The sequence below is a fragment of the Furipterus horrens genome, unplaced genomic scaffold (assembly GCF_987537825.1).
Source record: "Furipterus horrens unplaced genomic scaffold, mFurHor1.1.pri manual_scaffold_8, whole genome shotgun sequence".
Lineage (NCBI taxonomy): Eukaryota > Metazoa > Chordata > Mammalia > Chiroptera > Furipteridae > Furipterus > Furipterus horrens.
In genome coordinates this window covers 20,841,666-20,864,847 of record NW_028327178.1, presented here as the reverse complement: position 1 = coordinate 20,864,847, position 23,182 = coordinate 20,841,666, and the positions used below count along the sequence as shown (strand labels likewise).

The 23,182-nt window shown below is 43.8% G+C and overlaps 1 protein-coding gene across 2 annotated transcripts in view; it reads left to right on the top strand.

Moving 5' to 3' along the window:
* SETBP1 (SET binding protein 1) overlaps positions 1–23,182 on the top strand; it is a 356,432-nt gene that overhangs the window by 181,551 nt on the left and 151,699 nt on the right. For both annotated transcript variants that reach the window (XM_090285576.1, XM_090285575.1), the window contains exon 3: positions 4,271–4,324. In XM_090285576.1, coding sequence (XP_090141702.1) covers positions 4,271–4,324 — 54 coding nt within the window. The remainder of the gene's footprint in view (positions 1–4,270; positions 4,325–23,182) is intronic.

Here is a 23,182-nt window from a genome sequence, read left to right as displayed (position 1 = left end):
CTCAACCCTCTCCCTGGTGCAGTGCAGACACTTAGCCACCCTGGGAAAAAACAGGACCCTTTTCATTAACTTCAGCCAGATTGAAGTCCCCAGAGCCACCACAGATTGCATTCTCCTCCCTCCCTGCCTCCCTGCCTCAGCTGCCTCTCCACACAGCTGGGCTGTTCTGGCAGTAACCTGTTTCCCAAAGGGCCAGAATGAGGATGGAGTCTGGTTGGGGGCACAGTTTGGAGAAGGCCTACCTCTGTGCTCTTCAGGCCAGTGGCTTTATAGAGGGACATGCTCGTCTCTGCTTGCCTGTGCCTCATTTTCCCATGAATTTCTGAGCACACCTCTCCCACCTCCAGGCTAGAGGTCAGCAGTCAGTCGTGTCAGGGTGTCAGGGTTGGACTGGACTGAGACGGTCGCTAGTGGAGGTTTCTGCAGAGGGGCTAGTGGTTAGAGGATCCACCCAGGCTTGGCTTGCTGCTAACTAGCAGTGCGATCTTGAAGTCTCCTAACAACTTCTGCAAAATAAGAACTCAGTCTGAGGTTTTAAATTTTGTTTTAGTGACAGATTATTCATTTTCAAATGAACTTGTATACATGAAAGAGCATAAAACAGAGCCTCTTTGGTTGAAGGGAGGGAGAGGTGGACAAAGTGAAGGTCTTCTGTCTATATCACATTCCCTTGATCCAGTTCTGCAGTAAAGGTGCCTCCTGAGCCCTCTGTGGACACAATGCTTTCTTCACCCAGGGACCTCTGACTGTCTCCTTCAGGCCCTGACACTGTGGAAGAATAGAAATATCTTTTGAGGACCAGATCTAGGTGGTCTGCAATTTTGAAATATAGAACTTCTTGTCCTGTGTTTTTAATCCACATCTGCATGCCCTACTTCAGTGCACACGTCCAGCCCTCTCTTTTCCTGGGTGCAGCATGTGGGGATGTCTGGGAAATAATCAGTTGGAAAGGAAAGTGTTCAAGAGCTCAGGTGTTTTGTTGGAGCATAGTTAGAACCCGAAGCCAGGAGGCATGGATTCGGGGGTGGATGGCAAGGAAAGGCAGACCTTTGCACGCTGGTCCTTAGGGAGGCATTGAGAGAGGTCACAAGGTTTGCCTTTGGTTGTTTCCCAGGTCAGATAACACTGGAAATGCACACTGGATTGTGAGTATAGTTCAGAATCTACAGGTAAGGAATTCAGAAGTTTGAGAAGTTCCTGGATAAACCATTCTTGATACTGCCTCCCTGCCCCCCCCAAGGCCCATCAGAAAGCAGTAATACATTGGGACTGCGATGGGTTCGTTGACCATTTTATTGTTTCATCCACAGGAAGAGGAGATCTCTCTCTCTCTCTCTCTCTGTATGTGTGTGTGTATGTGTGTGTGTATGTGTGTCTCTCTCTCTCTGTCTTTCTCTCTCTCTCTCTCTCTCTCTCTCTCTCTCTCTCTCTTCACGCTCTTTCACTTTCATACTGTCTTCTCTTCAATTTAACCTTTCACTCCTACACTGAAGTGTAAGCCAATATTCTCTCATAAAACCTACAGTGGATAGAGAAGTTTGTTCACATCACTGATTAATTCACTCAGATATTTGAGTGCCTACTTCATGCAGGAAATGCATTAGGTGCTGAGTACCACTTCCTCTTGTCAGCTAGAAAGATGTCACAAGTTGTCTCTCATGAGTCTCTTCTCCAGCAAGTTAGTCACGCTAATCTTCGCCTCCAGGGTGACAGTATTTCCCACCTTCCCTTTAAGTCATTTGACCAATAGGCAATTATTGACTAATTGTATGTCCAGATTCATCAATGCTTTGAGAAATGCAGAAGTTACATAAGATAGTAACTATGGTCTTGTTGGTCATGGTCTTGTTAGGTGAGAAAAAGAAAATAAAAAATATATACAACAGCACAAAACAGAACTTTAAAAAACTAGGAGCTAAATTACGTGCAACTGGCTCCTTCTTAAAAGAAGGAAAAGAGGGTCTAAGGTTTCCATGGAGAGTGGGATAAACCCTGACTTTGTTGAGCTAGGGACATTATGAATAATAACCCCAAATGCCATTTTGAACACCCTCGTAGTTGATTTGCAGTTGTGGCATCAGAACTGGGGGGAACTAAACCTTTTAGTCTCAACCTTGCTGTCTACTTGGGGCAGCCCGTTAAAAGGCTGTACAAGGGTCCCTATCCAGTATCTGAGATTTGATTCCTATGTGCTAACACATATTGGTGACCTTATCTTTAACAAGGTCACTCTCATACCCATACCTTTCTCCAGCCTTTCTGTTTCTCCTCCCCAACACATCCTAACCTGTGCTCAGCTCATGTGAGAGGCCTAGGTTGGACTGATAAGATCTGAAGAGTCGATGGTCATTACCAATGAAATAAAATAATGTCTGGAAGGAAAGGTCACTTAAAGGTCATTCATAGGGACACATGTTTTATGTTACTGTCTGTAACTGATTTGATAAATAGTCTGGCACTCATATTTCTGCCCTATGCGCTGTCACATCAGCAAATTATCTTCAATGTGCTATAAATCAGATGTGTCGTATTATAAAAGAAAGAGAGTGAGCTTTGAGATAATATAATTTTGGGCTTAAATTCTAGATACATGCATTACCTGTGTGACCTAGAACATGTTCTTTAACTTCTGTAAGTCTCAATTTTACCATCCAAAGAGTGGAGGTACTTTCTATATCATGATGGAGTTGTGAATACTGAATAAGAAAAATGGTGTAGAGCAGCAATCACTGGGCCGATCTTCAAAGCATGATAATGCCCTTCTTTCCTCCTTAATGTGCTGTGGCCCTCGAGGGGCAGCTGCAAGTGCAAAGGGAGCTGTACTGGGATTGGTGAGGCCCTTTTTTATGGCTTTGTTCTTGCAGCTGTCCCACCTGAAGTGCCTCGATCTGCCCCCTTTCCATTTTCAAGGCTCAGTCAAACTCTGTCTTATTTCGGCAATCCCACTGTGAGCTATCTTGCCTTATGTCCACAGACGTTCTGTTGCATTCTGTTTACACGTACATACATGCCTTATCATTTGGCCAGACTGTAGGTTCCTTAAAGGCAGGGACTGAGTCTCATAATATTGGGTCCTGAGCATCTAGTCAAGCACCCTCGTGGGGGTTTCGTTACCAAGGGACCAAACTGGCTCTCGGTCAAAGCAGTGCCACCTTCTCAAGGTACCTTCTGCGCAGAGAGCTGACCCTCAGGACTGAGTGTCCACCCAGGCTCTGTCTCCTTTCTGCTTTATCACCACAGTAACACCCTGTGCCCCATCATTTTTGGCTAAGACATTTAGAGAAGTTAAAAAAGCCTAGTGGAGCTTTCCTCAAGGCTGAAGGCACTGGAGCACAGCGTGACTCCCTCTCTTTCTTGAACCAAACAAAATATTGTCACAGAAAACATGAAATCTTTCCTATTGTTCACAAAATTCTCTCTAGGCCTAACAAAACTAGCAGTCACACTCCCTGAATTAAAATAAGCATCTACCCTTTTTCTCTTTACCCCACACTTTTCCAGCATTTTTGAACATTCAAAACCAAAGAACGTTATTATTTCATTAATTAATCATGGGAGTCTATTGAGTGCTTTCTGGAGGGGAAACAAATATATTAAAACTTTAACTTTACCCTCTACTATTGATTAAACACAGAGATACAGCAAATATATAAACTTGACTCTTATGTTTTAATATTGTGCATGATAGTTTGAGGAATAAGCTATGAATACATAAATAGTATAAGAGTCAAAGACGTATGATAAAGGGAAACTGAGTCATGCATAGCTGGGAAGAAAAAAGGGTCATTTTTACTGGTCTGATTAACAAAAGAAGAGGAAGAAGGATAAGAAGAAACCCTAACTATCTCTTTAGCTTATGGCATCACAGACTACTGTGACACTAAGAAGGAAGTCAGAGACCCTCCTCCCAAGGAAGTGCATGCATCTATAGACTCATGTGTAATTTTACTTATAATTTCAGGGAGTCTGAATCTGATGAAGTTCGTCCATAGTCTGTGATCCCTAACTTAAGAACTTGTGAAGTATCAGGGGCACTTAGAAGAAAGGTAGAGAGACAATAGAGAGGGGCCATGCAGAGATGTGGTGGCCACAGGTGAGAAGGTCTCTGAGTCAAAGTTCCTAGCCCAGAAACACACTTACCTCTTGCGATTCTGCTTCTTTAGCTCCAGACCTAGGCTATGGCAAGTCCATTGCAGATCAGGTGTCCTGCGGATACTGTATGCAGATTTTAAGAAGCATCACTAAGGAAAATTCCTTTGTTCTTTCCTAGCTCCTCACAGCCAGTGACCTTGCCGCCAGCGACCTCAAAGGATTTCAGCCACAGGTAAGTTCCATTGATCCTCTTATGAAGTTTGGGAGCGTGAAATGTTCCATAGTCTGGTCATGGACAAACAAAGTTGGCACCTGGGCAGAAACCCTTGTCTTGGATTTCCGGCTTCTCTGATTCAAGATGCCAACCTTGACAATGGCCTGGTATCTTGCCCTCTCCCTCCAGCTCTTCTGTCACCATGTCATGATTAAAACTACTTTTTTCTTCTCTCTCTCCCTTAATATTTCATAGTGGGGGGAAAATATAGACCAGGATGCTTGGAATGCATGGAGGTGGGTGACTTAGCTTAGAAAAAGACTAAACCAAAGAGGTAGAGGGTGGGGTGAGGCTGGTGTATTTCCCTTTGTTTTTTGGGCGGAAGAGGGGACAGAATGGGCACATTTGTGTAATCTTTGTGTGCACGGGCCTTGCAGGCATCGGTCTGGCAGCCCAGTCCATGTGAGACTCTGGGAGAGGCAGATGGCTGAGCTTTGGTTAATTTTGCTCATCTTGGTTAGTTTTGCTGATCTTGGTTAGGAAATGGTCCACGCATCTCTCTGGCCAGAATGCTTTTTGGAAGTCACTATGAATAAACCACAGGAGGGCAGAGAGAGGCAAGGGCTCTCTGGGGACCTCCTTGACAGCAGAGAAAATGGACAGTCACCTTCCCTGTCTCCAAAAGGGGACTTAGTCTGCATAACACAAACAGATAAGCACCAAACACATTCCCACCAGATGCACAGAAGTCCTTGTGTTCCCAATGGACCTGGCACAGACAGAATATATATCTAAAGACAGGTAAACCCTAGAATGACCCCTTGGCATTCCGTCCCCATTCCCGTCCCCCTTTCAGCACGAACCTTTCTCTCACTCCCCAACTCAGGGCTGCTGTAAGATCCCACCATGTTGTACCTTTGTGGGGAGACACATCTTAGCTCATGGCAGAGAACTTCAGGTGATCGAGCAGATAATTTTCTAATAACAAGGATTACATTTACAGTAGCCCCTCACTGTATTGTGGGATTTTTTTAAATATTATATTTAATTATTTATCACGGATTTTTCACTACATCGCGGGATTTTGCGGTACTGTATACGTATGTTGTTAAAGTTACGTAGGTTTAAGAGTGTAGAATATGTTTAAGAACATAAGCAGTGTTTATAAAAGTGTGGGAACGTTTAGTAAGGGAGTGGGAAAGGTTAATAAGGGACTGGGAACGGTCTATAAGTCTGTGGGAAGGATTTATAAAGCCTTAAAATATATATAAATGCTAAAATAAATGTAAGGTTTCTACTCTGCGGATTTTGACCTATCACGGGGGGGGGGGGGGCGGTCTATGACATAATACCCGCGATAAGTGAGGGAACACTATCTTTGAAAATGTTTTCTTCTTTAAATACGTGTCACATCTGAGAGCTCACTGTACCCATGTTGCACTTCTGTGTGGGGTATATTCTGTGAGCCCCACCTGTGCTTCTGGGAAACTGAGGACCAGAGTCCTGATGACAAGTAGCCTCAATTGACACAGAAAGTTAGGGACAAGGTCAGAGAGTGGGAAGTGAGAGGCTCCGAGGAGAGAATGAACAAAATAGCAGGCCCCCACTGGTGAGTCAAAGATATAAATCCTTGCAGTGTTTGGGGTATTTCGATCACAGGTTGTTGATCCTTCCATAAGGGATGCAATGAGGCTTTCGAACAGGTGATCAGTCAGCCTGTTTGACAACTATGGAAAACTGGTAATTAATTAAAGGACTGATTCACATAGTCACATAAACTTCCAGGGGAGTTCAGGGAATGTGAAACAAAAACAAAACAAAATCAACATTTACCCGTATCCCACCCACTGCCACCCCCACCCCCACGCAGTAGCAGCGCAGCTACAGATTTATTCTTGTCTGAAAATAAAAGGAAAAATGCTTTGTGTCATGTCGTTTTGAGGGTACATAGTAGAGATTGAATTTATCATATGAAAGGTGTGTGTGTGTGTGTGTGTGTGTGTGTGTGTGTGTGTTTGTGTTTGTGAAAGATTTGGCTTTGTTCCTTTCTGAGATGATTGTATTCTCTTCATGTTTGTGAAACCAGGTTTCTAGATTAGATTTAAACTGACTTTTTAAGAGAAGCGAAAGTTAGACATGTTTAGGTGCCTCTATAGCATTTGAGGCCATGGCCCTAGAAAGTTGGTGTCCTTGCTGCCTCCACACAAACCCCCGGTTGCTGGTGCAGATCGCTCACTCCCCTGCTTCCCGCATGACTCTATTTGTGTGTCATCCCCACGAGGCTGGAAACAGAAATACATATTTTTCACTCCTCAGGATGCCCTGGGAATGTTGTGGCCAGTATGTGGTGTGTAGTGCCCAGATCAAGGTTAATTTCCCGGTGGTATTCCTAAATCAGAAAAGCCCGGATGTGTCTCATGCAATGCCACCCTTTGGGTGCTTTTCCAAAGAGAAACTGCGCTGCCTGTGTGCTTTGGGCTGCCCCCACCTCCCAGTCCCATGCACCAAGTTGTTGGCCTCTGCTGTTATTGTTCCCTTCTCTCTTTGGGTTTCAGATGAAACGGAGTCCCAGGCATCCTGGTGTTCACAATAATTCATGGGTTTGTTCCCTTCCAGGAACTGTCAGTGACTTGCAGGAGAGGAATTCGCTGAGGACCCCTCTCAGGGGTAACTGTAATCAGGCTTGTCAGCTTTCTCACAGTCTACACTTATCACTTGCCGGTAAAAGGTTTTCTTTCTTTCTTTTTTTTTCCTTGATGCCTGATCCTGCTGCAACCTCTTAGGGAAAATGGTCATGATTTCCTCGCTAACCGTTGATGACTCTCTGCTTCAAAAGTGTGGACAAGGGCAACTGTATGGGGCTGGCCTGTTCTGTCTCTTTGTCTCTGTCTTCCTTTCTGCTTCCAGATAGGGAGGAGGAGGGTAAGGAAGGGACTACCGGCCTTTCTCCCCGTGATTATTGGTTTGCAAGGATACTGTGCTCGTGTGTGGAAATAAACACATTACTCTGCAGGTGGAGTCTGATGGCTGATGCTAAGACTCTAAGGTTGTAATTTGCTGGGGGAGTTCTTCCCAGCTAGTGAGCTTGGCCTCTGGACCACAGGGGGCTACTATTTCAACAAGTTTTAAAGGCACAAATGAAAAGGCTTCTGAAATTCACACCAAAACCACCCAGACTCTTCCCTTTGGTTTTCTCGTCAAACACATTTCTCATTTTTTTAACATCCTGTTCTTCTTGCCTTTTGAATGAATGGACACACTTGAATTTCTCCTTTCTGGTCTTTGAATGATTGGAAATGATTACCCTCATCTCCCTTTGCCAGACCATCTCTTTCTACCTGCAAAAGGAATAAAAGCAGGCATCTTATTCCCTTTCATAGAAGCCTGACAATCCTAAGCTTTCTTCTCCATGACTCTTTTTATCCCGTTTTTCCTCTCATTATGAAAGCTAATTCAGAAAGGGTGAAGGTAGTCACAAAGTACAAACATGCAGTTATGAACTAAATAAGTCTTGGGTATGTATATCACTATGACTATAGTTAATAATTCTGTATTGTATATTTGACAGTTGCTATGAAAATAGATCTTAAAAGTACTCATCATAAGAAAAATAATTTGTGTGGTAATGGATGTCAATTATTAAAAAAAAAAAAAAAGTAAGGAATTGAGAAAATACAAAAAAAAGCCATAAGCAAAAAAGTCTCTTCTGGATGGTCCCCAGAAATACAGATAATGACATTTTGAAGTGTGATCTTGCAATCTGTATACACATAGATGGATTTTTGAACATAATTTGTATCATATTTTATATGTTTTTTGATTACCTTCTTTCTTGTTTGTTTGCATGCTTCCCATGTCACTGGAAAAATCTTCCAGCAGCTGGCTATTTTTGTCCGGTTGCTAGTACCATCATTTATTTACCCCTCCCCTCTGGTTAGACATTCCATTCCTTTTGCAGGCCGAGCTCTTCAGGAGGAATTCAAGGCCAGTGCTAGATCCAGAGCCCGCATCTAGGACACAAATATCACCCCCGGCTTCTTGGCATTTCTTTGTTTCTTAGTTCCTACAAGGATATGACGGTGGCTCAAACTTTGCAGTAGTCTGTCCATGTGGGTGTGCCCATGGGCAGTTGTACGCATGTTTACAAGGGCCTGGTGGAGATGTGGTGATGAAATAAACACATGGGGCCCAAACCCAGATGCAAGGTTCACATGCCTGGCCCCTATGCTGGGGAAAGCTACCTTGCAAAGACCCATCCCCCACTGGCTAAAGGTCTTGATCCTCTCCTATTTTCTAAACTCTCCATTGTCTCAGAGGAGATGAGGATACTTCCTTTAGGAAAAAATTAAGTTGTACTTCAAGTGTGCCTCATGATAGGATTTTAGAGGAGAATTTTAGAGGACAGGTGTAATAGGTATTCTTTAAAGGTTAGCTGTTGGTAAGGAATTTCTAAAATGTGCATTGCCAAGGACATTTATGGTCAGAGATACACTGTAGTAAAGCATGGAAAAGAATAAATCAGGACACACAGGAAGACATTTCTCTGTGTGGAGAAAACAGGACTTTCGGTCACTGAGTTATCATTTCATTCAGAGTCTTCCAGGGAGACCTTTATGTGGGGCTTCCTGCTGTGCACACTCTTCCCCAGAATTTGACAATCCTGCAATGTTCTGCCACTAATGTTAGCTTTGTGACCCTGAGAACACTCCTCAGTGTCTTTAATCTTCATTTTTCTTATTCAGCAAGGTTAAATTGTGCAGTTTATCTCACAGATTACGTGAAGATCAAATAAGACAACGTGTGAAAACAACCTAGCACAATGCCTGCCACACACAATGGATGTAATTGTTTTTCTTCCTGTTCATGATGCACAGGTTAAATTATGTAAGGAGAAATTGCATCCATATAAAGCAAGCAGGAAAGTCTTCCAGGTGAAGGTGTGTCTGTACCTGGGCCAAGATAGATGAGAAGGAAGTGAGGTAATGAACTTCTTCAAGGCACAGGAAGCCTGGGTGAAGGCCAACATGACGGTGTAGGGGCTTGAATGTATTCTGGAGACTTGCAGTGGTTTAATTAATCTGGGTCAGAGGCAGTATGGTGGGATTTCAGTTGCAAATTAGGTTGGGTCCAAATTGCAGAAAGTTTTAAAACTCTGGAAAAAGAGTCAAATTCTTTTTTTAATTGACCATTACTGAAGATTTCAAACTTACACAAAAGCAGGCATAATAGAATAATAAACATCCAATATATTATCCAACTTCTGTTATTTATTATCCAACTTCAGTGGTACAGTATGTGGCTTAAAAAGCCCTGGTTTGTACCATTTGCCTGTTTTGGGGTGTAAATATCTCCACCTTGACCAATTTTGAGCTGCCTGTGGTTTAACAACCTGTTTGCAAAATCCTTGACAGTCAGCTTCCCGGAGCTGCTATGACTGGCCCTGAACACACACCACTGGGCCCACCTCAATAATCATTATCATTTGCCAGTCTTACTTCGTGAATACTCGCAGCTACTTTCGCTTTAGATCTTAATTTTGGGAGGTGTATTTTAAAAATCCCACCCATCATGCTATTTCACTCATAAATACTTAAGTAACCTTCACTAATAAATAAGGGCTTTAAAATAATGCAATCACAGTGCCATTATCACACCTACCAAAATTAGCAATAATTCCTTAATATGTTCTGAGAGCCAGTCTATATTCAGATTTCTCTAATTGTCATAACATGTCATTTTACAAGTTGATTCATTTGAATCAGGATTGAGTTTAGAATTTGACATCCATCTGAAGACAGTGGGAGCACCGAAGGTGGGAAAGAGCCAGAACTGTGTTGCAAGAAGATCATGCGTTAGATGGCTGGGGTGAGGAAATGAAGAGGAGATGCAGCAGTGGTCCTGAGCCATGGGTCCCTGTGAGAAGTAGTATGGACTGATGCTGAACTAGGGGTAATGAAGATGCTGCTAGAGTAACAAATGCCAGAGAAAGTGTATGGGATGGAAGCATTGGCCCCATGAGCTGCTTGGCTGATGGAGGACCAGAAAGAAGTGCAGGCTGAGAAGGTGCAGTGTTCATGCCGACTTAATAATGGTAATGGCACCATATTCAAAGGAGGAGGGCTTCGTCCTCCCTATACAAACCTTTACTTCATTTTTCTTCAGCTCCATAATCAGTTCTACTCATAGGTCATCAGGGGATATAATTATCTGCAAAATATCTTGAGCTTCATGGTCTTATCCAGAAGGTTTCAAAGTGAGAACCCCAAACATTTGGTGAAGAGAAACTACTTTTCAGGATGGTGTGGTTGTGGAGTTTCCAAATAGCAAGAAATCCTAGCTCTGCTCATCCCCTAATGGAAAAGGCAGGTGAAGCCAAGAAGGGACCTTGGCAGTAGCCTTGGTTTGATGGTGTAGTATGTTTTTAATTGCTGCGGATGGGTGCTGCCACACTGAGAAGTAACAAGGCAGGTTGGAGAGTTAGAGGTTTCTGACAGCTCCTCTTCTTTTAGTGTGAAGCCCCTTATTCCCAGGTTGCTTGTTCTTGTAGGGCTGAGCATGTCTTTCCAACAGCCACCATGATCTGACTCTACTCCAAATGGCCACCTGCTGCCTACAGGTTCAGCATCACCAGTTGTAAAGCTTGGAATGGAAGCTCTGGGATTTCCAGAGCATACAGCCTCTGCTGAACTCAACAGGGTTTGATGTTACTACATGCTCACAGTGCCTTGGATTGAGTACATAAATGCTGAGGATTTGCAGAAGCTGTGCTATATGCCAGAAATTATTCTTTGAATTTGATATGTGTTATCTCACTTAATAATTACAAGACCTTTGTGAAATCAGTAATAATACTATCTCCTTATTACAAGTAAGTATAGGGAAGTTATGTTCACAGAGCCTATAGTGGCAGAACTGGGATTTGAACCCAGGCAGTCTGATCCAACATCTTAGTTCTTAACCACTTCCGTTATGCCACATTGAACTAGAGCTTATCCCTGTGATAATGATAATTCAAACCTAGTTTTGCCACTGATAAGACCAGGACAAGCAACCTCACCTTCACTTGTGTACATTGTATGGAGTTTTCTTAATCTTTGCCAGGCTCCAGAAGAAAGTAGTTGGTATGCCTCAGGGTAACAGATGGAATTAATGCACAGCAGTTTGAATCCTTCCATCATATCGAGGAATTTCTGTTCTCATTTCTTTCCCTCCTAAACTCCCAATGCAAAAATTGTGGTTGTAGTCACCCCTTCTACACAAGAGGAAACTGAGTCAAGGCAGAGGTGGGCAAGTGGACTTTCCCATCTGAGACACACAACAATGAAAACTAGGCTGGCTTACTTTGAGTTCACCACATAATACCTACTTTGCCATTTGGGGAAGAACCATCCCAAAGCATCCTGCTCCTGATGCTCACTTACTTCCTCCCTCCCTCTCAAAACTGAAAGAAGAGAGAGAGCACCCAGGGAAGTGGTTCTCAACCTCGACTGCAGATGGGAATTAATGGGGGAGCTTGTAGAAATTGCAGGAGTCCAGGCCTAACCCCACTGAATCAGTTTGAGTGGAATCCAGATATTGATGTTTTCAGAAGCTCCTCAGGATCTAAATCAACCCGATCATTTTCTAAAACAAACAAACAAAAAACACTGCAGCACAGAGAAAGTGTTGGAGAGGAGAGAAGGTAAAGAGCCCAATATTCAAGTAGTGTCTACCCTGCATCAGGAATATGCCATGTGCTTCACTTTCCCCTGGCATCTGACCCCCACACTCACCCCTTTATCAGACATCTTACAGCTTCCCTTTCCCAGGAGGTAACCGTGGTCCAAGCTAAGGGAATATGACCAAGTATGGATTCTGTAAAGCATACACCTTTGCTTCTCCCCTGCTATTGCCACTCAGCTACTGAGATTTGCCTAATATTTTAAACTAGCTAGTGATGGTGTTTGGGTTCATGGCCTCCTATGAGTGACACTTAGACATTCTTTCTGGACTCTAGGAGCTATCCAAAAAAATTCGGCCTCACAGCACCACCCCAATACAGAAAGCATCTAACTGGCTAGCGCATCTAATGCTCCTGACTTCAGGATTGAGGTTGATCCCCACGGGTCTGCCTTGCTCAGATCCCTGTCTAGTAAATATATGCCTTTTTCTCAAGGCCTTACTTCAACTTGCCCTCTATCGGCTGCTTAGTGTCTTTGCTCTCTGATTCAGTACTCTTCGGAGCATGGACTGCAGACCAGTGCCAGCCTCGCAAGTGTGCGTTCCTGGTTCACAATGAGATATATCCAGAAACAGAGTGTTTAGAAATGTTTATTAGCAACTTGCTGTTTCCATGATATCCAATCATGTGATCGTTTTCCTACTTACTTACCTTTACAGTGTTTTACCAAAGTCTAGTGGAGAAAAAAACATCCGGTCAGTCAGCAGAAGTTCTAATTATGCAGTTTCCTAGTGTATTCAAAGGGTAGGATTTGGGCTCCTGTTTTCCTTGGCCTTCTTCTGTGAGCTCCTGTGAATGTATCTGTATTATGAGTAAAGTTTCCCCCTGGCTCCCCCAAAATGACTCTACCTGTAAAGGTGTCTTTCTGGCTACATGTAGGAAACCTACATGAAATATGTATCTTTTCTTGTAATTCCTAAGGCAACCCATTTAATTATTTTTCATCCCAAACATGGACATCTGTGACGATAAAAGATCAGTTTTAAAAAAATAATTTGCTAACATGCATACACATACCCAGCACTACAACCCAAACTGACACTATTAACTCTTTCAATATGAAAGCCACAGCTTCTCTCCACAGGTGTATGTTCTTTGCACTGCCTGCTTTGACAGTGGCTTTAATGGGTTTTGGGGGCGGGGGAAAAGCATTGATATTTGCTCTGAGAGAGAGAAGTTCTCCAGGTGTCTCCAGAGTGCCTGGCCTTTCAGTGGGACATTCTGAAGCTTTAATATGTTCTCTTGGGATACTAAATCTCTTTAGAATTTAGTGAATATTTTTGTTTCTCCCAAGATGTTCTGACCATCTGAGAGCTGCGTTCAGGTGGACCCAACTTAACATAAACTCATGTGTAGACAGACGTTCATGACAGAGAAATTGATAGGTGGTGGGTGGGTGTTAGGACAGGATTATTCATATGCAGAAAGAAAGATTTTTCCACTTTATCAAAGGAATCAATATAAGTGATCTCTGCTAGTGTATTCAAAAATGATTTAGCCTTTTAAAATCAAATTTAAGCTCAACTTTTCAGAATAGAAGTGATTCCAGCCAGTGGAGATTCATTTTGAATATCATCCTCTTCTCTTCTTTTTCAACTATAGTTTTCTCATCTAAAACAAACAAACAAAAGAAAAAACTTAGCAACAGGGTATGGGATTAGATGATTTCTGTGCTTCCCCTGAGGCTCAAAATGTTTAATTACTCTGTGACTTCTTCCACGGTCTTCATGATTCTAGTTTTCTATTCTTGTTTTTCCCCTTCAATCCTTCTGGTAAAGAGGCCTCAGTCTGAGGTTCTTAAAAATCATCCTATAACTCTGCTCATTCAAACCTGGGGCCATTGCTGTTTCATGATAAATCTCATGTATTCGTGTTTACTAGCAGGTTGAGTTATAGAGTCAGATTTCCCTGTGTCTACATTGTAATATGATGCATAACTTTGTTCTATACATTTTTTTATAGCTCTTATGTATTTACTTTTTAGAGAGAGAGAAAGGGAGGGAGAAAAACCTCAATGTGTAGAGATACATCTACCAGTTGCCTCTCACATGCCCTAAAGCGGGGACCTAGCCCATAACCCAGACATGGGCCCCAACTGGGAATTGAACCAGTAACCTTTAGGTTTGCAGGCCAGTGCTCAATCCACTGAGCCACACAGCCAGGGCTGTTGTATACATTTTTAAGTCTATGACTGACTCACATACAGAAAATGCAAATTCACAGACCACCTTTAGGACTTGAAAAAAAGTGTCGTCTTCATTATTGCTTTAGAAGGCCCACCTCTCCAACAAATAAGTTTGTTCGCTTTTTAAGTTCTTTCCAGCCCTACTGCCGTCTCACATCTCAGCCCTCTTGTCCTCGCACCCATCTACCCAACCCCTTTCTAAGCATCTTGTACCAAACAAAAGGGATCAATTGAGAGGTGTCAAGAGACCCTCAAAGAGAGGGGCCCCTCATAGTGGAACAGCTTGCAGCTCTCAACGGCAACTTCCAGCCATCTGCTTGCTTGTGTTGGGAGGCTGTTAAGTCTGCAAACAGCCTCCACCATGGTTTTCTGATAGTTCTCTGATAATGACCATCCCCTTCCTCCATTTACAGCTCTGCACATGATCTTCTTTCTCTGTCTCCCACTTTTCTAAACGTGTGTGTCAGAGCATCTGGTAGAACCATGGTTCCAACGGGTGTCCCAAGCCAATGACACATGAGACAAGAAAACGTTGTGATGTGATTGTAATCTTTATCACTGTATGTTGTAAAAATTGATGCTCATCTAGTGACATAACACACATTCCTCCCACCCTGCTGTATCCAATAACTAGCACAGTTACTTTGTCATTTAGGAGTTAAGAGCGGTGATTTAGGCTCAAACTGACAAACTCGAATCACAGATCTGCCCTGAGCTGTGAGACATTCATAAGTTACTGACCTTGTTGCTCATCAGTGGAAGGATACATAGCTGATGGGATTTTCAGGAGTATTCAATATAGGGCCAAAGAACAGGGTCTGGCATCGGGTAAACACTTCATAAATACACTCTGTAACTCTTATTATTCTTAAAAGTTACACAGTTGAAACTCGACCTGAACCCCTGAAGCCAGGCTTAGAGCACAAATTGCAGCTCCCCAAGACAATCCGATAAGAATTTGAGATTATCAAAGAAGGACCAAATAAATAACCAACAAACAGGAATCTAGATCTTGTCCAGTCTTTCGGCCAGTTTGTTCTTGACACTTGCCAATCTAAGTGAACAATGGCAGACATGCCAGTGCTGTGAGGATGACCCTCAAAGGGGCTGCAGCGGGACGGAGAAGGACAAGAGCAGGTAAGGGGTGGACAGGGACTGCTTGATCGGGGATGAGAACACCCACAGCTGCTTTCATTGATTGTTTCCTTTCCTTACCATCTACATCCCTTTATGAATTAACATTTTTATCTCTTTCTCATGGAGGAGGACTAGCTCGAAAGTATTAAAACTGACTTTAAACACATGTACCTAGAGCTTTCCATCCCCCCAGAGTATCACCTGATCTGGACAACTGCCTTGGGTCCACGGATCTCAGCATAATGCTGGATATCCACCTAGGCTCCAACTGTACAAGAATCATGGGTGCAGTGATTTACTGCCCAGAAAAACTAGTGAGGAACTGTACCAAAGGGTATCGGTGTGGGTGCTCTTCAGGAGACTGCACGAAGGCGTAGGAACTTCGGGGGATTTTATGTGACTTGCACATCCATAAATTCCATTGTCTCTGTATGAATAAATGAGAAAAGAGGTGATTCAGGAGTGTGTGGGGTCTGGATTTTGTGGACCATAAGACCAAGATGGTACCTGCAGTTAGGAGCCGTCCTGACCGCAGTAAGCAGTCCATCCCCATGTGCAGACAGGGCAAGGAGCATGTTATGGGAACGAGAAGTCTGTGCCCAAGAGCCAGACTTGTCTCTACTATGAGAAAGCCCAGCTAGTGAAACTTGGGTTTCTTGCCCTTCATCTGGGTAGGAGCAGAAATGCCAAAGTGAGGGATTGGGGGGATGAGCATTGCGTGAAAAGAAAAAAAGAATCTGTGTGCTTCTAGCAAAAAGGAGATGTTCCATCACTATTTGTAGAGCCCATTCTAGGAATGCTTATATAACGGGGTGAAAATGGATATCCCAAACAAAAATGCATGTATGCAAACTATTTCTCCTGTGCTTTCTAGTCTTGTGGTTATAATGAGGTCTTTATTACTTGTCCTGTTTTTGGAGCTAACACATTTTGTGAGCCTTCTTTAGGGCAACCAAGTCATTGTAGGTTTTTGTGTCTTTCACCATTATTTTATGGTGTTTATAGTAGAAGTATTCAAGTACCTCTGGAACTGGGACTAGAAACACAGCTTTGAATTAAATCAGAGTTTGATTCACCCAACTCCAGCCTATTACATTATTGGCACCCTGCAAAAGGTGACCGAGGCATGGGATCCTAAGAGAAGTGGGGGGATGTCAAAAAAAAAAAAGTCTGTGAAATCTCAGCCTGCAGGCGTCTGGAGAGACAGCGTGTTTTATTCTTGATACACTCCAGCAGGAAAGAGCAATCAGCTACATGGGAGCTGGACAAATTAAATGGCTGAGTATTATTTCAAAGGAGAGCTTGGGCAGCATCAGAAATCCCCCATCAGCTGTAATAACACCAATTACTTTGCCAATTGTAGATTCCATCGTGATGTGTTTAGTGCAATCAGGCGTCGGACTCTTGCAGGGACCTGATGGGTTTTGTTTACTCTGAATGTGCATTTGTAGAGAATCTTTTGCACCCAAAGGCTGAGAGCTCTGAGCATCCTCCTCTCCGTCCAGATTCATACACAGCTGAGGCAGATTACCTTTCAGACGGAAGCAGGAGCAATCTGGGCAGGCTGGACCCAGCGGCCCTCTCACTGGAGAATGCCCAGGATTTAAATACAAAGAGCACAGCTGGGTGTGGTAGTTCTTCCTGATGTAGCGGTTTCCAGAAAACCTCTCTGTAGATTCCCCTACTAGTAAGTAAGTATTTCTGATCACAAGCAGGGCTTCATGGCATGTTGGAGCATTGGACAGATCGCCATTAAACAATAATAGCAAACACGAAGCTTGAGGAGGAGAGAACTCACCGAGAGTTCTTTAAGGCTTAAATACTGACAAATGGGGTTGAGGTGCAGGGGCTTTCATGGTCTCCCTTTGTGAACCATTTGGTTGGATGGCAAACATACATATCACTTCAAATATGGGAAGGGATCATAAGAGAGGGCGTTATCCCTCCTCCCCACAACAGTTTAGCAGGGAAAAGAAAATTTGGAGAGTGCACAGGACCATTCATTTTCTGTTTACATTTGGCTCCGTGGAAATTAATTGGTGTGTGGCTCCGGCTACGCTGAGGAGCTAGCTGTGATTCTCCATTAACAGTCTCCATAGAGGAAGGCGCTAATCATGGGCGTTCACTGAGCGCTCCGCCTGACTGACAGTTGGATTGGAAGCTGTATCTGCGGCTGCTGGGGACCCAGCTGAAGAGTTAAGGGCTGATTTGGTTCCACTTGTGCTCAACTGTCGTTTGAGGCCAGAGCCTGGAGGACAATGGGCAGCTATTCTCTTTCCTCTGCTTTGTGACAAGCAACCATTGTGTCATCTTCCTTTTTTTTAACCTGCCTCTTCATCTTAGGGGAGCCCAGGATAAAGCCCCTTTGCCGGGAGAAGAAAGGATGCTTCCAGATTCAAAGGGATTGGCTCACAAGTCCTCCCTTTCAACTGCTGCTGACTCCCTGTCCACCAGTGTCAGGGCAAGTCCTGTTTTAGATAGGAAGTTAGACATGAGATCAGGCAGGGACAGGGCAGAGGTCCATAGTGTATCAGGTTAGTGTGGCAGGGCTCATGCTATGGGCTTCAGCAGCCTTGCACCTAATTCATTTCAGGAGTGTGTGTGTGTGTGTGTGTGTGTGTGTGTGTACACGGGTATGCATGTACATGTGTTTGTTTCCCCTAAAAGACGTACTTCAGCCAGTGCATTTGGTTTGACACCAGCCATTCTGCAGGCAGCAGCTGTTCAGATAACGCTTCTGGCTCTCAGATAAGAGGCAGAGCTTGTCTCCTGCAAACCCCCGGGGACAGCAACAGCCCTCAGAAACCACCAGATAACACAGGAAGCATTAAATGGAGGTGAGGGTGTCAAATCATGCCCCGTAGACTCAGCATCAGTTACTCCGCCCCCAGTGGCAAAGGGAGCTGCCACATCTGGCCTCCTCATCAGCATGACTTGGACAGTATTCAGGGATCTCTTGACTGTGAGGAGATTCATGTATTCACACGTGACCTCGCAGGACAGCTCTGGCTTGGTGACAGCTCCACCATGAGCAAGGGATGGTGCTCCAAGACGCATTCATCAAAAACAGTCTCAGTGAGCTGTGATTGTGTCTGCGCCCTCAAGACTGGGTCTCAGAATCTCTGGCATAGCTCAGCCATGAAAATGAACCCTACTCTTGAACCCCATCTTTCTCTTAACATCTCTTTAAGAATATATATGCAATAAACAATCCAACATTTTAAGAAACTTGGCCCTTGTGCCAAACTTAGTGATTTCACTTTCCTGAAATATCTATCAGTCTAGATTAGCTAATTGGGATGTCTGTGGATTAAAGGCATCTCCACCCGATACAGGACCATCTTACCAAAAGTTATGGCCAGAGAGACTTTTTAAGAAGGTATTTCATTCCTTGCCTTGAATAGGGTCAGTCTCTAAACCCACAGACAGGATACAAAGCAATACAGTAGTCCCTCTCTATATCATGGTTCATTTATCGTGGCCTCACTGTATCGCGGGATTTTTAAAAACATTATATTTAATTATTTATCGCAGATTTTTCACTATATCGCGGGATTTTGCAGTACCGTATACGTGTGTTGTTAAAGTTACGTAGGTTTAAGAGTGTAGAATATGTTTAAGAACATAAGTAGTGTTTATAAAAGTGTGGAAAAGGTTAATAAGGGACAGGGAATGGTTTATAAGTGTGTGGGAAGGGTTTATAAAGCCTTAAAATATATATAAATACTAAAATAAATGTAAGGTTCCTACTTCGCGGATTTTCACCTATCGTGGGGAGGTCTAGAACATAATACCCGTGATAAGTGAGGGAATACTGTAAATACAGCCTGTATTTTTGTAGCAGTTTTATGTACCTTCTTATACTTAGTGAGCACCTGAAACATGTGAAATGTGCCAGGATAATTAACCGCATTTTCCAGAAGAAAAAGTAGAGACTGAGGCAGATTAAGTGATTTGTTCAATGTCCTCAGTCGTCGTCGGCAGCCGTCCGTCTCAAGAGACGATGGTGTAGCTTAAGAGTCTATCTGCACCGCCGAGAATGGTTGTGCAGTCCGACTCGGGAGTGACACGGTATCTGTCTCCTCCCGTGTTGAATCGACATCTTGCGATGAAGCTGGAGTGTCCTCTCCAGTGGAGCTGAAGCTACAGAGCCTGGGCAGGGTGATATGGAGGGTCTGCTGTTGCCCATGCAGCAGACCCCCCCTCTCTTCGCAGCTGAAGGATCCAAGGGAAAGACGGAGTCAATACAGCTTGGCTTCAGGTGCGCCGCAGGAGTTGCCGGTGTTGACTACAACGTCAAACCGCCTTAGGGACTCCGGCTCCGGATTTTCTGTCGGGGTTTACTCCCTTAGCCTTTCCCCTGAAGAGGTATGCCGCAAGGCAGCAGAGGTTTTTTGGAATCAGAGTTTTCCTTCTCTGATGTGCCCTGACTGGAAGATCGAACCAGCGACACTTAGCTCGCAGGCCGACGCTCAATCCACTGAGCCAAACCAGCCAGGGGGAATGTCCTCAGTAGTTTACTGATAAAGTGACAGGAGGGATTTACTAAGACCTTCAGGCGGTAAAGCCCAGCCCCACCCTTTATTCTTTGCTCTCTTGTCCACAAATTGTGAGACAGCAGGGTAACTGGTATTCTGTACTGGTGGCAACTCTGTACATTTTTGTTTTACCAATAGAAGAGATTTAGAATTTCTCTTAAATTAATTGTTCCCTAAAGGAAAACTAGAACCAGTGGGAGTTGGTTGAAGAGGCCGACTTTCAGCGTATTTGGGAAGTATTTCCCAGCAATGGAAATCTATTCCCATGAGCTTTTTTTGCACCCAATCTCCAGATGCTGTTGAGCATCTGAAGGGAAGGGAGTGTAGCAGAGGGACCTCTGTAGGTGCAGGTCCAAGACCTGAAAATGAATCTCAGCTTCAGTACTTGCTAGCTCTGTGACCTTGTTCAAGTTAAATAACCTCTCTGAGCCTCAGTTTTCCCATACATGCCATAAGAATGTTTAAGGACAGATGTTAGGGACCTAGTGCTTTGCCTGGAACCACATACTTTCTCAACAAATGTAGAAGATCTCCCGGCTTGGCATTTGTCCAAGTCCCTGCACGCTATGTGTCTCCTCTTTCGTTGCTACCCCTTGTGAGCAAACACCATTGGCACAGATGAGGAACGTCATCCCAGCAGGTTTCTCCAATGGCAGCATTGGGTACCAATAAGGAACCTTTTATAACACATTTTAGATTCAGAAACCAGAAAAGGTGGGCAAGGGAGGTAGGGAATAGGGACGGAAAGAAACTTTGCTCAGGGCGATGGGCACAGGAAGCAGTGTGCCGATGATGTTCTGGTGAGCTGTACACTCAAAACCTGTATGGTTTTGTGAACCAGTGTCACCCCAATAAATTCAATAAAAAGAAAAAAGAGAAGAAAAGGGTCATTGGGAAATGGAACTGGAATCTCCTCAGCAACTCTGAGTAATTCACAAGTATGCCATTAGGGAAATATTTTTTGTTTGCCAAAAAATGATACATCCTCTTGTTCATATAAAACTGCTTCCAGCCCATTACACTGCACCCTGCTGGAATCTCGAAGAGGTCTTTCCAAAAATAAATGACCTGGGTAATCTGAGTCTCTCAGTCATGAGTGCAGTGCCTAGGTGTGTGTCTCAGGTTCTTTATGGCCTCAGATGTCTGTTTAGCACAAGTGGAATCAAATCGGCCTTTAGCTTTCCACCTGAATCTTCAGCAGCCACAGATGCAGCTGTCAGTCACATCAGGTCTCAGTTTCTTTAGGTACCAAAGGAGGGCTGTGCTTGAATGATGTCTAAGAAGCCTTCCAGCTCTGGTATTTATCCTTTTCCATTCCATTCCATTCCTGTAGAGATCAGACTATTCTAGAGGCTGTAAAGAATAGACATAACTCTTCCATAGCTCACTGCTTGGAGCATTAACTACTTAAATATTTATTTACTCTTGCCTTAGATGTTCCTCAACCCACTTGTATCAAAGCCTTCCACTTGCATTTTTTTTATGCTTTCCTATTTTTCCTAGTTGGAGAGTATACTTTCATATTCTTGTGTCAAAGTGGTTTTAATTTAAAATAAAAAGAGCATGGTTAGAATGTGTAACCCCCTGGTCTGTACAGATGCCTTCCATAACAAGAGCCCTCTCACCCTTCAGGTATATCCAATTCCTCCTAAACTTCAGCACCCATGAGAAATATGGAGAAAACCTCATCTTGGGGAGTTTTATGAGCTTGGCAATGACTTCCCCTTTTGAAAGATTGTTGGACTGAGCTTTTTACTATTCTCTTTGTTATTAATTAAAAGGAAGCTAACTACTCTATTTGATGTCACACATAAATGACAACTTCCGTAAGCCCGAAAGAGCTTCTCATTGACCTCCTCCAAAGAAAGTGACCTTCTAATTCCTGCTGAAGGATCTGCTCACACTGAATGTAGCAGAAACCCAGACATGCAGCATGCCCACAGGAATGCTTGCCAAAGGAATGAGTAGTAAATTGATGAATGAGTGAGCTGTGTTACCATGTGATGTTAGGGAAGAATGTGGAGTTTGGGGGAGAGAGAGAATTGAGTGTGAGTTCTGTTCTTTATTTTAGTAGGTATACGATCTTGAGAAAATCACTTCACTTCAGTTTTCTCCTTTGTCAAGGGGGGACATGAACTCCCTTTGAGTGTTACTGGAAGGGTTAGAAACGATCGATGTAAAGTGTCTCATACAAGGTAGGTGCCCATTAAAAGAAGGCTTTTTAAGTCTCCTACCTCACGCAGTGCCTGGCGCCCAGTGGGCCTTTAGGAAGTGTTTGATGACTGAAGAGAGCCCAGCACCATTCATCTGAGGCCACGAGTCATTCACACAGAGAAATTATACCTCCTTCATCTAACGGGCTGCTGTTCTCAGCTGGGGAAGTCCCCAGTCTCCTGGTTGGCACATCAGTCCAGCCAACCAAGTGTGTACAGCTCTCTCTGGCTACTCTGAGCATGAACACAATTACCTGGGAATCCCTTTCTTGACTAGATACGCCTGCCCAGAGAGCAGAAAAAGCTGCACTGATAATGAGCTGACGAAACAGAGGGCATTTCCCTGTTCTCATCTGAGTTCAAGTGGTGGAAAAGCAGGGAGGAATGTGCCAAAACCGGGGCCAAGGGCTGTGGCAGGTCTTCAGGGTAAGAAGCCAGGAACAAGCACTGGCTAGGATCAGTTATTTTAGGGTGAGCAACTGGAGTGGGTAAAATTTTCTGACCACTGACAACAGAAGACACAGGCAGAAAATATAACTCTTTCCAGGATGCTCAGGGCTTATCCAAGCATGGGCAGAACAGAAGGATGTCAAAAGCCTAAACAAAGGTGGTCAAACAAAGATCACACAGAGGAGTGGCAGAAGAACATCCAGTCAGGAATACCGGGAACTCAGGCTCTAATACACAAGAGCTGGGTAGGAGGAAGAGAAAGGTACTCAGGTGCAGGACAATAAAGCCAAACTAGGAAAGATCTGGACCTAAAAGTAAGAAATACCATTTTCTGGGCTCAGATAAGGAACTTACACATTGGAGGAGTGTCCAGTCTTCGTCCCAGATGGAAGGCAACATAGCCATCCCTTTTTCCTTGGACTAGCCTAGGGTGCTGGTCCTACTCTGCCAGGAAAGAAGATCAATTTCTACACCACGCTTCCATTGAATCAAGTTGTATAGGTCCAGCCTGCATCCATGCACTTCAGCTGGTGAAAAATAGAGTGAATACAACTCAAACCCATGGCTTGTCCCCTATGAGCCCATTAGCTCTGCGGTTGTGAAGGTACATTCTTATCAGCTCACCAAATGTCA